General features: G+C 34.3%; 1 protein-coding gene across 1 annotated transcript; it reads left to right on the forward strand.

The window, feature by feature from the left end:
• Nucleotides 1–9494: 9494 nt before the first annotated feature.
• LOC115972921 (putative receptor protein kinase ZmPK1) lies at nt 9495–11911 on the forward strand. Its single transcript, XM_031093147.1, has one exon. The coding sequence runs from the start codon at nt 9495–9497 to the stop codon at nt 11793–11795; it is 2301 nt and encodes a 766-aa protein (XP_030949007.1). The 3' UTR covers nt 11796–11911.
• The last annotated feature ends 5677 nt before the right edge of the window (nt 11912–17588 follow it).

A 17588-nucleotide genomic window follows, 5' to 3' on the forward strand; every position in this document is an offset into this window, starting at 1 on the left:
GTCAAATGAGCGCAGTCTTCTTGGATCTAGTTTCAGCTGCTGGAAAGCAGGGAGATAAATGATGTCTGTGGAACTACCGTTGTCCACGAGGATCCTTTTGGTGTTGAAGCCCTCTATAGTCAGCATTATAACCAAAGGATCATTATGAGGCTGCTTCATTCCCCTGGCGATCGCTTTATTGAAGGACATATCCTGGTCCATCCGTTTCTGCTTAAACGGAGGTATCATGTGGACGATATTCACCTGTCTTTGGCATGCTTTCTTGAGGGATTTGAATGACCCTCCTGTGAAGGGCCCTCCTGTAATCATCTTTATCTCCCTAATCACATCCTGTGGAGGTTGGAATGGACGATCGTCACTCCTGGAAGAGGGCTCATGCTGGCTCTTATTGCCATCTCTGAACTTACTATATTCCCCTTTCTTCACTTATTTCTGTAATTTCCATTTCTGTATCAACTCCTCTATTTGCTCCTTTAGGTCCCTACAATCTTCCATGTTGTGGCTATAATCTTTGTGAAATCGGCAGTACTTGTTCTTATCATGGACGTTAGGGGATGAGTAATGGTCTCGGGCATTTGAGATAGTGCTCATTCTTAATCTGCGTTAAAATTTTGTCAACAAGCATAACTAGAGGGGTAAATTTTACCGTCCGATGACCTTTATCTTCTTTTCTTTTGCTCCCGTCATTATGCCGACGATCTGGGCGCTCCCTCTTTTAACCCCTATGCTCGTCAACCTTTCTTCCTTTGTCTCCTGGCTTCTCTACATCCTTTATGGCTGCTAAAGTGTCTTCAGCATTCATGTACTTCTGTGCTTTTAGGAGCATTTCTGCCATCGTCTTTTGAGGGTTTTTCATGAGTGAAGTCACGAGATCTCTCGATCTCAGTCCCGCTCTGAAGGCCGTCAGCTTTACTTTGTCATCAGCTTCGTCTACCTCGAGGGTCTCCCGAGTAAAGCGTTTCATGTATGACCTTAAGGTTTCCTTTTCTCCCTGCTTAATGGTTAGTAAGTGGTCCACTGGCCTCTAAAGACGCTACCCCCCAATGAAGTGACGCAAGAAAGTGTTGCTCAACTGCTCGAAGTTTTCGATGGACGATGTTGGCAACTTTGTGAACCATTCCCTTGCAGCTCCTTTGAGAGTGGTGGGAAAGGAATGACACAATATCTCGTCGGGGGTCTGTTGAAGGCCTAGCGTCATTTTGAAGGTATTAAGGTGATCCTGAGGGTCTTTGAGCCTGTCGAACAGCTCAAATTGAGGTTGACGAAATTTTGATGGCACAGGGCATTCAAGGACCGTTGCAGTGAAAGGCGAATCTGTGGCCCTTACCATTCTGTCCACACTTTGGTCTGTTTTCCCCTTGATGGCATTCCTCAATTTGTCCATCTCCTTCCTCATCTCTTGAAGGAGATCTGAATTCTGCTCGTCCGGAGTAGTAGGTCTTTGATGAATACTCCTCCTATGGCTATCTCCCTCCCCTTTCAGATTATCCTTGGACCGGTTCTCTTCTTGTTGAGCCTGCTGAATCTGCTGAAGCCGTAGCTTCATTTCCTAATTTTGTTTGGTGAGTTCTTCAATGGTGGTCGCAAGAGCTTGGACTTGCTAGGCCAAGGCCGTAGAATCTGGATTGGACTCCATCTGAATATAGAAGTTGATGGAAACTACGTTTTCAAATATGAATCCGAAAATGTCGTCTCCACAGATGACGCTAGACTAATGAAGCGTGACTCCGTCAGTCGAATTGAACGTGCCCAGATGGATCCAAATCCTCGCCTGGATGTTTGTGAAGTTGACGAGACTACTTCCATAATGGTGGTCACTGGTGTGGTGCTTGCCACAACGTCTTCGATGCCAAAGTCAGAACGAGAGAGTATATTGTAAAATGAAACAAAGCAGTAAAATGGCAATCACTATTGTTTTAGAGTATCTGTGTTTTTTTGTGTGTACCTTGTGGTGGCAGTGTGGGGAGCGTTATATATGTTGCCCTGGATTCTAGCCGTTGTGCTTGGCATTGTGATGTTAATGTCTTCCTTTGGTAATGCCTCCTGCCTTGTAATGGAGCTTTTAATGTGCTCTCAACGGTCTGTACAGTTGGTTCTATAACCGTCCGAGGCGTTATTGGTGGCATTGAATGGTCCAGCTGTCTTCGTCAGTGACGTGGGCAAGGGTTAGGCTCTTCACTGGGAGATGGTCTCGTCAGTCAGGCTTATTTCGTCAATCCTATCAAGAATTGCTTGGATTGGATTTTACATTGCAATATTAAGTCTCAAAATATACTTTTAAACTCAAATTATCAACCAAAGGTGGCAAATTTTGGTTTGTCAAAGCCACAAAACAGAGGTATTCTTAAGAATTCAAGCTTCTCAAAGATAAGAGGAACCTGAAGTTACATGGCTCCAGAGTGAGTTTTCAATCTAACTATCACCTCCAAAGTGGATGTTTATAACTATGAGATTGTTGTGCTAAAAATGGTAACTAGAAAGGGGCCATCAAGGAGTGTCCATGCTATAGATGATGGGAGGGAGGCAGAGCACAAAAGGCTAGTTACGTGGCTAAGGGAAAAAATGAAGAAAGTGGCTGCAAATACTTCATCACTTGAAGAGATCATTGATCCAATGTTGGAAGGTAAATATGACATGATTGAGTTGGAAGCTTTGGTTTCACGTTGCTTTACAATGTGTAGAAGAAGACAAAGATGTAAAACCTACTATGAGCCAAGTCGTTGAAAATTGATATGCTTTTACACCAATAAAATAATTCTCAGTGTGCTGGTACGGTGTAATAATGTATGACTAGTGCCAACTTGTGGCCTGCAAAATATGGTACGCCTGGTGGCTATGTATATAATTTGTTTCTTAACGCACAGCATAATTGTGAATCTATTAAATATTATCCAACAAATTGGAGTGTTTCGATCCCGGAAGGTACTCTCAAACAAAAGGAAAAACAAATAAAAGATCTTGATGCGATTGTGTTTTAAATTTTTCAATAGGTTAAAAACAGCTGCCATGCGATTTAAAAATTCAATGCATTGCATGGCATTTAGCTTGCACGCACTTTGAAGTGAATTAAGAACTTGAACCCGCTCCTCCTTTTTTCACTAGAGTGCATCCTATCTTCAAATTTTGCATGAGTTTGGTGTTTGAGTGATAAATTTAGGTGATTCTTTTTTAATAGATTTCATTTTTTCCTAGGTAAAATATTTTCCTAAATGCTCCGCATAATCTTATACTCTCTCTTTCTTGTTCTTTTTCTTTTTTTTCCTTGAGTGAATCCTTATAGCATATAATCATACTTGACCAAAACGTTTACAAAGATGCAAGACGTAACATTAGCCAAGTAGTTAAAGCTGAAAACTTTTTGTTGAAAGTGTAGAAAATAGGTTAAAAAATAAGATGAATAATACAGTGAGATCCATAAATAGTATTAAAAATTGTAATGGAACCTATAAACAGTATCAAAAAGTGTAGTGAGATCCATAAATAGTAGCAAAAATAAAATAAAAGTATAAATAAACTGAATTTTTCAAATGCTTATGCTAAGAAAAAGATTCAGCAGTGGCGAGTAATATGTCTAATAGCTTTAATTTCTTTGTAAAGCAAGCATATATAGTTGTGAACACTGTTATTCAACAAATTGAAGTCTCTCCACAGCGATAGGCTTTGGCTTGCACTTTGAAGTCTATTAAGAATTTGGCATTTTTTAAATAAAAAAATTATTTCATTAGCGTGCATCTTTTCTTTAAACTGGACATGTAACTCTGCACGCAGGAGGAGAGACAAAGATTACTGGTGTTCAGTCATCTAAAATGACAAAATCATCATAAAATAAAAGGTAAATACAAAAACAGGCAAAAAAAATAATGTGATGGTATTGTTTCCTTTCATCACCTAAATGATGACGAAATAAAAGACCAAACAAACTAAAGAGTTCACTAAAGAGGCCTGACAATCCCAACAAACCATACATACAAAGCACATAATTTCCATTTTACCAAAAAAAAGCGCACATAATTACATAACTAAAATTCGCTTGGTTCTCTTACGTGGACTATATATATCTTTAAAAAAGCAAAAATAAAAAATAACACCTAAAATTTGTTATTAGCATTTATTGTTTCCAAAGGTCAGAAGTTAAATAAATAATCTCTCTTATTATTGGAGACTATAAGGTTGTAACTTTTTTTTTTTTTGGGAGTAAAATAAGGTTGCAACTTTAATAATATAAAAGCGTGTGATAGAAAATAAATTAATTGGCACCAAACATATATAAGAGAGCATTAAGACTAAATTACTTTTTTTAACCTGGTTGTTTTTCATCTTAGTCCCTTAAGTTTAAGATTTTTACATTTTAGTTTATCAAATTTGATAATGTTTCCAAAAATAGCCATTCTCTTCATCTCTATAATTGATATGGCCGTTAAATGTTAACAAAATTATGTTATTTTTTTGGTTTATTCAGTATAAACAAAATCAAAGTAGATTAAATCTAGGCTTGTTTAAATTATTTGCAATCCACTAATTTAATGTTACTTAACGTTCCAATAAGCTCTTTTATAAATGCATGTTTAGTGTTCATTAACTTGATTTGAAAGTATTCTCACCAATGATAAGAGTCGCATACTTATACATCAAGCTTCTTTCTCAAACATTATAACTTTATGGCCTACACTATCATAATTTGAAATTTGCTTAATGAACGTTATTGGTCTCTCAAATTTTAAAAAATTAGTGGAATCAATCATTCTATTAACACCCATTAGTCTTGTTAAGACATATGTGAATCATGTTAGGAACATATGTCATTTAGAATTGGCTAATCCTTTGACAAAACACACTTTACTTGTAATTGAGTAGATTTAGGATGTGTTTAATACTTCAAGGAACAAGAGTTTAAGTCAAAGTGTTAAAACCATGCAAATCTGTCCAAGAATCAAGTGAAGAAGTGCAGGATTTTAAAACTCGACAGATAGCATCTATCGAGGTTTAAAAGGGATCTTCAGCCCGATGCTTGACAGCAACTCGATAGATAACCTATCTATCGAGATTTACGAAAATCAGTTTTTCAAATCTGATTTCACACTAATTCGTGTATATTTGTTTAGGCTTTCTTTTTTCACAACCCTAAACATATATAAGGATTATTTTAAGGGCTATCACAGCTGATGTAAGTGGATGCAACTTAATGCAAAAGTTTTTTACAAGTATATTGTGACCGAAAATATATGCCCTAGTTTATCTTTCTCTTGAAGAAGCTGTTGCATTTGTACGCCATAGAGATTTGTAACCAAGGAGCTTCATGATCATCATCGTGTTGATAAACTGAAGAACTTTGCAGTCAACATCCTTCTCAAGTTGGTGGTTAGTCACGTACTTAAATCCGTGCATCGATTGGTTAGTAATGTACTGGGAGCCGTACATTGAAAAGGAGAGATTGTCACTACAGAACAAGTCCAATTGGGTATTGGGGTAAGGGTTCAACTGTAGGTTGGTATAAAGTACTGAAATTCCTTTACTTGTAACCGCTTGTTTTAATAATAGTGGATTCTTGGGAGTAGTGACCTTAAATTCACCCGGTGGGGTTTTGCCTCGGTGGTTTTCCTCATTCCTAAACAAATCATCTGTGTCAAATTTATTTTCCATTACATTTAACTTAGTTGGTGATTTGTTTGTGTTACCACGCTTATTGCATGTTAATTGACTTAATTAATTCACTTGGCTAATTATTTGGTTAATTCATCACAAGGGGTTAATACAATCTTGGCCTTTCAAGCAAGAAAGTGAAATTCGTACCGTATTGGCCAGTACGGCCGAAAAAGTTTGTACCAGTCACCAAACCAGTACCGAAAACGTCTTAAAATGTACCGGTTTAAATACTGGATGTTTCAGTTGATATCAGATGTTTCCATTTGTACCGGCCATTTCGGACGGTTTTTTTGCTTCCAACCGGTATTAGAAATGCTCTTCAAATCTAGTCGCAAGCGCCTTCAACTTCTTCTTTGTCGCTGCGTTATTTTTCTCCTCTCCTTTTCGTCAGCGTCAACAACTCTTTGTAACTATGTCTTCATCGTTTCTTTCTTTTAGCTTCTCTTTCTATCTTTTGCTTTCTCTTTTTTACCCCTACTCTTTTATTTCATTGCCTAGCTATACCCCATGTTTCAAAAAGTAAGTGAAAGTCTACGATCTACCCACTAAAAAGTTGTGGACAAATCAATGAATTTATGTGGATTGTAGGTGGCAAATATTAAGTTACTAATTATAAGTTTTGATTTATTTTTTTTTTTCATTCTCAAATTAGTAGTTAATATATATTTATATTGAATTTTAACACTTGGCTGGAGCTGAACATATTAATTTGGGATGGATTTCTCATCAAAAATAAATTCGGGATGGACTTAATTACAATTTTCAAAATTTTTAATAGATTATATAAAATATTTATTAATTTAATAATAAAATAACAGTTAACCTGAAATGGTACACCGGTATTAACCGGTACCAAAATATACCTTTTTTTTTGGCCAAACCAAAACGACTTTCGATACGAAATTAACTCCCTTACTTTCAAGTTTTAGTGTCAAGGTACCTAATTAGGGATATGATGGGGCAAAATTTGAGTGACATTACATCAAATTTATTTTTTATTTTTAAATTAAATCACATAATCAGACTTTAGCTTCAACATCCATGCCCCTCTTTCTGCCTAATTTATTTTCATAAAGTAGTGTCTATCACACACTTTGAAATTGCAACTTAGGCTGCGTTTGTTTTGGTGTAAAAGCATTTCAGGAAATGATTTTACACCTCACCGTGTGTTTGGTTGCGTATGGAAAATAAAATTTTCCGAAAAAGCATTTCATTTGACCGTGTGTTTTGTGGCTTTGACTCGGAAATTGGTTTACATTTTTATTTTCACTTCAAACCATTTTCGGACTCATCAGACGCGCAAAGAGAAAGAGAGAGAGAGAGAGAGAAAGAAGAAAGAAACTAGCTCACTCACAATCACACCGATCCAAGCACCGGCGAGTCGCACCCCAGCACCGGCGAGATCGCGCCATGAACCCACCCACCGATCGACCCACCTCGTCCACCGGCGAGATCACGCCATGAACCCACGAACCGATCGACCCACCTCGGCCACCGGCGAGTCACACCCATGAACCGATCTCTCTCTGTCCCTCTCTCACGATTGGTCTTGTGATTTTGATTTTTGTTTCTTGTATTGTTTATATATTTTGATTCTCTGTAATAATATTTGTTTGGATCCTAAGAAAATGTGAGAAACATGATAAAAATGGGTTTTCTAAAGCATTTTCAGCAATACAACCAAATACTAGAAAATATTTTCCAAAGCATTTTTTAGAATGCAACCAAACACTTAAAAATATTTTCCTTTTCCAAAAATATTTTCACCTAAAAATATTTTACATTCAAAAAATATTTTACATTCAACCAAACACAGCCTTAATTTCTCTTGTAAATTATAGCTGTGTCTGTGTACACTCAGCCGTGTGCACTAGTCATTCTCAATATACCTGTCTGCTGTCATATTGTCCCCCATTGGTACGTAGAAACGCGAAACACTTCTCTATTAAAAATAGAATGTTCTGTACTTTTTGTTGAATAACAGTGCAAAGTCACAGCAGCAATAGCTTAGAACTTTCAAGCGAAATGATTAAATTAGATAAAAAATTTGTATCTTTGAGACTGCATTTCACTCCATCTTCTCGACAAATTGCATGAAAGCAGATGAAACTTGGGAGGAAAATCCCTCAACTTATCTTCTTCCCCAGTACTACGTCATTCAACAAATTTTATGGATGTCGTATATCTTGTCTTAAGAGTGTAAAATAAGATGCATCTCCAGGCCAGCTCAACAACTTTGGGCCTTAGGCGAAAATTTCAAAAATTACCTTTCTATATTTAAATATTAATCAAATAATAGATATTAAATTTTTTATTTAAAATCTATTTTTCTTACTTTTTAATATGCAAAATTACTAATTAAGTTTTTGATATAATACACATCAAATTATTAATTGGTATAATAATTTATATAAGTGAGAAAACGTGTTGTCTTATAACTGTGTGCAGCCTGTGTTGCTGTGTGCCTGTGTAGTGCAGATGTGAGATGTCCAGCCTGTAATCCTATGGCCAAGTGTAAAAGCAAAAAACGTGTCCTATCATAGTGGAAAAGAGTCCAATTAAGAGAGGGGTAGAAAAGGGTCCTATCATAGTAGAATTTTGTATCAATATTTTCCCAGTCTGTCCAATGACTAAAAACGTGTCCCATCAATCAATTGTGTAGTAAAATAAACTAAAATAATAGAGATATGTTACGTTCACAATATTTTTACAACAAATTGCAGGTGGTTAATTGTTATTAGTTCAAATTTGAAACTAACACTAAGATTACTTTTTTGCTCCAACAATAACAACCTATCACTTAGGATTTGTTGTAAAAATATTGTGAACATATCATTTCTCAAAATAATATATAATTTAAGTTAAATAAATAGCAGACTAATCATCTTCATTTTTGGAAAGATAGAAGGGAAGAAGATTACCTTTGGTACGCGTCCCCTTTTTAATTTTGAATTTGCTGTGAATTGAAGGGAATCAACAAAGAAAAATTTCAAGCTAGACTGAGTTTATGGAAAAGATCAAGAATCAAGATGAAGATGAAGAAGAGAAAGGTAAGAATATAGAAGGATAGGCAGAGAGATAGAGAGATAAAAGATTTCTCTTTTGTTTTTGAAATTTATAATCTTTATTTTAGCATATTTCAAGACAATTACGTTGTATTATTAATAAATTTATCTAGTATTAATTTTGATTTTAGCATATTTCAAGAATGAGTTAATAGATCTGTCTCCTAAAATTTAATTTTGTTAGCTGAAGTTTGACTATTTTTGTTTTTCTCTTTTTAATCTTCTACATTTTAGGATACAATGGGGCATTTTTAATGCATTTTATTGACCAATAAAAGTGCTTAAATTTTTTTTAATTAAAATATATAGATAAATATATATATATATATATTTCAAAGTTTTTGTTATCTTTTTTTTTTTTTAACAAGTGGGAGCCTTCTTTTATTTGGGGGCCTTAGAGGATTGCATCAATTGTATCACCTATTGAGCTGGCCTAATCTCCCGTATATTATTTAAATTTCTTCTTCTTTTTTCTATTGACACAAATTTAATAAAATATATTGAATTAGTCCTGTTGGGCGAAGACCACTTCAAAAATTTCACCCAAAAAAAAAAAAAGGAAAAAAGACCACTTCAAAGTTTTCAAACTCTATTGATGTAGGATAAATTAAAGCGTGTTTAGAGCGCGTTTAATTTTTTATGTTTGTTAACTTGTGCTCCAGTCTACACTCTACATCAGAGTTTTTTAACAATTTTTTTTTCTGGTAGGGATGGTCTTTCAACTTTAAATAGAAAATCAATATGGTCTTCCCTTACCCAGTACCTCTCTGGCTCGAGCTTTCAATCATGGGTTCACTAGTCTTCTTTCACTTCCTTCTACTCTCTTTGTCATTTCCATTCCCACTTTCATCTTCAGCAGTCGTTATCAGTAATGGCACATCCCTATCGATAGAGAATCCAGATATTCTAATATCACCAAATGGCGACTTCTCTGCTGGCTTTTATTCAGTGGGTGATAATGCCTTTTGCTTTGCCATTTGGTTTAGCAACTCACGCACCGTAGTCTGGATGGCAAACCGTGACCAGCCAGTTAATGGGAAGCACCCAAAGCTCTCTATCCTCGAAACTGGCAATCTCATCTTAACTGATGCCTCTAACTTAAATGTCAAAGTTTGGGCCACAAACACTGCCTCACTCTCCTCGGTCCAATTATTTCTCTACGACACCGGTAATCTTGTTCTACGTAACAAGGAAGGTGTTTTGTGGGAAAGCTTTGACTTCCCTACAGATACCCTTCTTCCTGAACAACGTCTCACCAGAAACACAAAGCTTGTCTCCTCAAGAAGCCAGGCCAACTATTCCCCTGGTTTATATGAGCTTTCCTTCAACAACAGTGGCTTTCTTAGACTTCTTTATAATAGTTCTGATTCCAGTAGTTACTGGGTGCCGTCACCTTTATCATGGCCTCTGTACAATAATAGCAGAATTGCTGTCCTTAATGTCATAGGGAACTTCAGCTCATCCGATAATTTTACTTTTATGTCAGCTGACTATGGAGCAGTGCTTCATAGAAGATTGACACTTGATTACGACGGTAATCTTCGATTGTACAGTTGGGAAGAGGAGGGGCAGACTTGGGTTGTTTCATGGCAAGCCATTCAGAGTCCTTGCGGGATTCCTGGTGGTTGTGGGGCCAACAGTTTTTGCAGTTATGGTATTGGTACCGGCAGGAAATGTTCCTGCTCACCAGGATACAAGATGAAAAATCGTAGCAATTGGGCTGATGGCTGTGAACCCGAAGTTTATATCTCTTGCACGGAAATGCCGAAAAGTGAGTTAGGCTTTGTGCTGTTATCCCATGTTGACTTTTTCGGGTATGATTTTACAATCTTCCCTAATTACACCTTTGATCAATGTTCGGATCAATGTTTGACAGCATGTGATTGCAAAGCGTTCCAATACCGTGGTGATTCAAATTGTTATCTGAAGACACGATTGCTGAATGGAATTCGTTCGCCACATTTATGGGGAGATATCTATTTGAAACTACAAAAAAGCAAAATCTTGTCTGATGCCAATCCTTTAGAAGAATTCTGTTTAATTTGCTCAAGTGATCATACACTACAAAGCTGTAAAAAAGGGACAATGAAATTCATGCTCTGGTTTGTTGGTGGAGTGGGTGGACTTGAAATTTTCTCCATCATTGTGGTGTGGTGTCTCTTCAACAAAACTCAGAGAAGTTTATGTGTTTATAAGCAAGCCTATGATCGGGCTGCCATTGGGTTCAGGAAATTTACATATACTGAGCTAAAAAAGGCCACAAAGAGTTTTACTGAGGAGATTGGAAGAGGTGCAGGAGGAATTGTCTACAAAGGGGTGTTGTCTGACAATCGAGTTGCTGCAATCAAACGTCTCCATGAAGCCAACCAAGGAGAAGATGAATTTCTAGCTGAAGTAAGCATCATTGGAAGGATTAACCACATGAACCTAATAGAGATGTGGGGGTGTTGTGCAGAGGGAAAGCATAGGATTTTGGTGTATGAGTACATGGAGCATGGTTCTTTAGCAAAAAACCTATCATCCAAAGCACTTGATTGGGAGAAAAGAATTAAAATTGTTGTGGGTACTGCAAGAGGCCTAGCCTATTTACATGAGGATTGCTTGGACTGGATTTTGCATTGCGATGTAAAGCCCCAGAATATACTTTTGGACTCGAATTATCAACCAAAGGTGGCAGATTTTGGCCTATCAAAACTACAAAACAGAGGTGTCTTTATGAATACAAGCTTCTCAAAAATAAGAGGAACTCAAGGTTATATGGCTCCAGATTGGGTTTTCAATCTACCTATCACTTCCAAAGTGGATGTTTATAGCTATGGAATTGTCGTGTTGGAAATGGTAACCGGAGTGGGTCCATTAGGGCACAAAAGGCTGGTTACATGGGTGAGGGAAGTAATGAATAGAGTGGCTGCAAATACTTCCTCACTTGAAGAGCTTATTGATCCACTGTTGGAAGGCAAATATGACATTGGCATGATGGAAACTTTGGTTGAGATTGCTTTACAATGTGTAGAAGAAGACAGAGATGAAAGACCTACCATGAGCCAAGTAGTTGAGATGCTATTAGGTCAGGAAAAAGATTCATAAAGCAAGCATTGTTATGAAGCAATTATCCAATAAATTGGAGTCATTCTTTACATTGGGCTGGCATTTAGCATGCACATTTAAGTGAAATAAGTGTGTATGTTTTTTTTTAAAAAATTATTTCATATTTTCATTGGCTTGCAAGAGTTGCGTATCATTTATATAAATGTACTATGATAAATAGTAGCTAATTTTAATTTTACTGGTCAAAATAAAGGAGGACAACTATTATAATTAATATATTAGGAGAATTTTTAATTTATATTATACTAGTAATGTAAGTTTTACATTACAGACTAAATAAATTCGTACAATATTGTATATATTTATTTTGTTAACAATATAAGATTTATATTGATATTACAATTTAAACCTATAATTACCCTTATTATTATTATTATTATTATTATTATTATTATTTTATATGATAAATGAGAGTGCCAGATAATATATTTTTTTGCATTCGTTTGATACACAAGGAAAGCAAATTCAATTTCTTGGTTGTTATAGATAAATATTCACCATCCTTTCCAAAGAATAAAACTTCAATAATATGTTCAAAAATTTTGGTTAAAATATATCGTTGATTTCTAAATTTTAGCATATTAGCGATTTTAGTTCTTGAAATTTAAAGTGATCACTTTTGGTTCTTAACAAACTTGAAGTGATCACTTTTAGTATCTAAAAAATTTAAATGGTCAATCTTGGTCCCTAACATACTCTTAAGTGATTACTTGTTCAAATGGAATGATAGTAAGTCCACTTCTAGTTTGCCCATATCATCTAACAGATTAAATACAATCGCTTTAAACTTTAGGACTAAATTCACTAATCTAATCTAATCTAAAACTATATATAAAAGCAAAAGCCTTTAAGGATATGCTGTTAAGAAGTGATAAATAACATTATTTGGTAAGGCTACTGCACCGTTTAAAAGCCTCTCATTATAAATAAATAAAAAAATTAACCAGTTAAACTTAGACTAGCCTCTGAGCACGCGCTCACACGCGTGCTCAGAGGCTCTTCTATTTTTTGGGTAAGGGTTAATTTAGAGCATTTATTATAATTTGGAATATTTACATTTTTCAATCACAAAAAAAAACCTAGGGGTGTGATGAGTGTCATGTGTGGATAAATAATTTTCCAATCACACTCCTAGATTTTTTTGTGATGAAAAATTATTGTGATTGGAAAATTATTTCTCCACACATGACACTTATCACACCCCTAGGTTTTTTTTTGTGATTGAAAAATGTAAAAATTCCAAATTATAATAAATGCTCTAAATTAACCCTTACCCAAAAAATAGAAGAGCCTCTGAGCACGCGCGTGAGCGCGTGCTCAGAGGCTAGTATACTCTACCATTGTACTTCTTAATGAATTGTAACAAAGAGAGAAGATGTTAACAATAAAAAGTAAATCTCAACAAATGCACTTTAGAGCTTCATAAGGATTAAGAAATTGTAACAAAGAGAGAAGATGTTAACAATAAAAAGTAAATCTCAACAAATGCACGCTAATAATCAGATAGAAACAACCTAGTTTTGAAAATTTTTCACATCAAGATTTTTTACAGAGAAGCAATTCAACTACACTGTTTATCACAAAGAAAGAGAGGAAGTGCAAATATTTATAAAAACCGGCTAAGAAACACATCAAAATCATAAAGTAAATACCTAAAATCAATAATTTAATTTTCTCACCTCTATTACTTAGATTCTGTAACAAATTAGCATTGGGGTAATTCATCGAAAACCTACCTCTTTTTCTGTCTTCAAATAAGCAAAGAATTTACTGCAATCGTCTTTTATAGTAGAAAATGGTAGCTTGGTTGGATAATGTTTTGGGAGTTAATTTTTTTTTTTTTTTTAAAATTTGAAATTAACCCAAAAAAAAAAAAAACTGTTATAAAAAAGAGTGGTAACTGTCTATTAAATCGTGGATGTGAAACTAATTGTAAGTGGATAATTCAGGGGAAAAAAATGGAAGTGGGAATGTGGGATAACCGGATAAGGGGATTGAGGGAGAAAACCAAGACATGGATTTAGATGGCTATTAAAAAAAAAAAAAGACATGAATTTAGACGGCTATAAAAAAAAAGTTGATTAAAGAAAGAAACTTTCTTTTTAAAATTTCTAAGTAACGTGTTTTGATAGGAGTGATTAGAGCAAATTTGAATTCCTATTTTGTAGGAAATGTTTTAGGTAAACATTTTTAGACTTTTTAGTACTGAATTGCTCAAAATAAATAATTAATTATAACAATTAAAAAGCCAAACCTAAAGTTTAGACTTTAGACTTTAGACTTTTATTGTTAACATCTTCTCTCTTTGTTACAATTCATTAAGAAGTACAATGGTAGAGTATATGAAGGAACCATTTATTTCAAAATTACATTTTAAAATAAAGAAGAAGGAAAAAAAAAAAAAAGAGTTAACATGATACATATAAGAAAAAAAAAAAGTAGAACTTCAAGAAAGTCAATCATAAACAAAAGAAAAGAAAACAAAGAGGAACTTGCAAAAGATAGAACCTGAAAATTTGTTGAAGCCTCTGACAGTAAATATCTTTAATATGAAGAAAAAGAGAAGAGGATGTAGAGCTAAACTAAATGTCTTTAATCTGAAGAAGAATGAGAGAGAGAAAGTGAGATAGAAACTGTAAAGCGTACGTGATTTTGTGGTTTTAAAGTGTAGGAGTTTTAATTTACATATCTATCATTGGTAGTTGAAAACTTGTAAGTGGGTATGATGAGGGTATCTTAGGCATGAAAAATGTGGAATCCAAACAGGGGAAGCCCCTTAAATAGTAGTATAGATGTACACCACGATAGAGATAGAGAGAGGAGATGAGTACACGAAGAAAGAATCAGAGAAAGAGAGAGGCGGAGAAATCAAAAGCCTAGGCAGAACGGTAAACAGAGAAGGCACGGAGTGGGGACTGGGGACTGGGGAGAGAGAAAAATCTGCCACCATTATCCATTTTTCTTCACGCTGCCACTCTCTAATACACAAACCCAAATCGTGAGATAGAGTTCGTAAGAGGGATAACCGTTTCGGTGCAAATCAAAAGAAAAAAGACTGGGATAGAGAGAGGGAGTTCACTAAGTTGTATGCCTGCAAAAGTTCGATCTCCCACCACCATCAGACTCCTGTAACTACACAGGTAATTTTTTTTTTTTTTTCATTGTTAAAATTTATGGATTAATTATTGTTTAGATTTGATTATTTTGGTCGGATTGATATCAATTTAGGTGTTTGGATTAAATTTGATTTTGATTAAGGTATCTGGGTAAGAATGCTTTAGTTTGGGGTATTGGAGTTAAATTAGGGATTGGGTTTTTATTTTTATTTTTTCCTCTTTTTCTTTTCTTAGGTCTAAACGTGGGAATTGGAGTCTATTTTTTGGGTGGGAGTGTAGAATTGTGGCAGTGTGGGAGTGCTCTTTTTTATTTTATTTTTTATTTTTTTATTTTTTTATATATAAATAAATTCTAAACGTGTTAGTGTTTTGATATAATTATATTCCATCTTCCCAATTAAATTTTTCGTTTCTCTTCCATCTTTTTCTCCAATAGCAGAATACTATTTTTTTGTGCCAGATAAAACCGTTGGGTCTTCTGCAAAAAGAATTACTCAATCAAGGTTTAAGGTTTGGCCACCTATTACCCTAATTTCTCTTTTTTTTTTTCAAATTCTTGAGTTATGTTTTGTCAACTATTGTATTGGTTAGATTTTGTTTTTGTTTGGAAGATTTTTGTTAGATTTGTACTTTTTTGTTTGCCCCTGAAATTTGAATTGATTTATGTTTTATTGATTTTTGTATTTAGGTTACATTTGATTTTTATTTGGCATTTTTTTTGTTAGATTTGTATTTCTTTTTTTGCTTTCCCCTGAATTTTGAATTCATAGGAAAAAACATAGAAATTCTTTTTTCGCTTTCCTACAATTAATGATGTTGTGACACATAGGAAAAAACACCGATCTAAAAATTTGTCATGTTCACAATTAAAAAGTGAAACATTAATTAAAAAAATTCCAAATTAAATTTTTTTATTTTTTTTTTTGGTTGATGAATGGCTTTGATTATCCGTTAAAGCATAGTGGGTCACCGCACGTTCAATTCCATTGCTAAGGACAGCTTAGTGGTTCAACATTCCCTGGTGGTTAGTCAGCTAAATTTTTCTTGACCTCTCTATATTTGATAGATGATGGTAACTTGGTAAAGAAGTGGACTACTAAAGAAAATCTCTACCCAATCCACAAGCTGGATCAGTCTAAAGTAAGTATTGATAGTGTATTATTACTATTATTATTATTATTATTATTATTATTACTACTATGAGAAAGGGACTACTTTTTATTGTTTGAAATTTCCCCTTCTCTAAAATCTTTCTCATGTGGTTTTTTTAGCTCACATTAGAAGAAAAGAACTCTGACAGGGTTTTAGTGGTTATAAGTAATGAAGATTCAAGTGATTGTATGAACTTGTCTAAAAAGTGATTTGGGTTTTGAAAGATTGGATCTTGAGGGCAAAGAGTAGCTGGAATCAGATCTTTAAGTTGCAGGACTAAATTAAATGGTTGGTGTTTGATAGTTATTTGGACTGCGGTTTAATTATATATTGGAGGGTTTAATTTGAGAGATTATATAAGTTTACCACAATATTTATGTTTATTGTGCGTGAGTTCATATTAGTAGGTTTTTAAAATTTTGCTCAAGTTTTATTGACAAAAAAGTATTAAAACTATTGATTTTCATATACATATTTTGTGGCCTTTGGTGAACTTGCATTGGGTTAGTGATGTGAAATTAAGTTAAATAAGACCATTTGGTGTCAAAGCATATGAGAAAGTGGATTATTGATATATGGATGCATTTACAATTTCTTATAGCATTATTCTTGACAAATCAAAAGTAATCTATTACTCCTTTATGCAAAGCTTTTTTGTGCAATTGGCCTTATACTTTTTAGAATGGTAAGTTTTGATTTAGAACCATTAGATTTTCCCCATGAGGATCTTCACTTGGAAATCAGATTGAATTGCATATTTGAGGTTTGAACTTGAAGTTACAAAATTAGTCAAGATTGACAGATAAGTTTTGAAGACAAGATAAAAATCAGATTATAGACAGATGTGCTCTAGGATTTCCGAATTTTTTTATTTGCTAGGCTTGCATTGGATTGGTTTTTTTGGGATAGTGCTTTGAGATTCCTTTATATAGTGGTTTGTGGAAAATGAGTTTCCACAGCTTTTAGGGTAGTTTTAGGAAACTTCAAGAAGTGTCAATCAAGTTGCAAAACTTTGGCTTTCTAGGTATTTTAAAATAAATATTAAAAATGCTTTGTGTTTTCTTTCCCTTTTTATTTTGCTTTCCTATTCATCAACTGTATGTATGTATATATATATATATATATATATATATCAAACCAAGGAATTTTGAGTTTTAGTTCACAATTTTACATTTTTTTTAAAACCTAATGAGAAAGCTAATGAAACAAGCCGGACTGGTCTCAGCTTTTTTTTCTGGAGCCAAAACCACATAAACCTTAAACTAGAGAGAGAGAGAAAAGAAGAATAGGAGGTTGTGGGTTATTACTTATTAGCAAAAAATAACATTGAAGTTATGCCTGAATTTGTATGCAGGAACTCACATTGATTTTAATTGTCCATGAATGGTTTTTTTTTTTTTTTTTGTTGAAGAAGCATTGGAAACGTGAATTGCAGAATTTTGTCACCACAAAAGACAAATTTGGATTGGGATCTTATTGTCATACAGTATTTGTTTAGTTAAGA

This window comes from Quercus lobata, unplaced genomic scaffold, assembly GCF_001633185.2.
Source record: "Quercus lobata isolate SW786 unplaced genomic scaffold, ValleyOak3.0 Primary Assembly Scq3eQI_100, whole genome shotgun sequence".
Classification (NCBI taxonomy): Eukaryota; Viridiplantae; Streptophyta; class Magnoliopsida; order Fagales; family Fagaceae; genus Quercus; species Quercus lobata.

Excerpts from the sequence above, each read along its gene's own strand:
- LOC115972921 (XM_031093147.1), top strand. The coding sequence starts at position 9,495 with ATGGGTTCACTAGTCTTCTTTCACTTCCTTCTACTCTCTTTGTCATTT.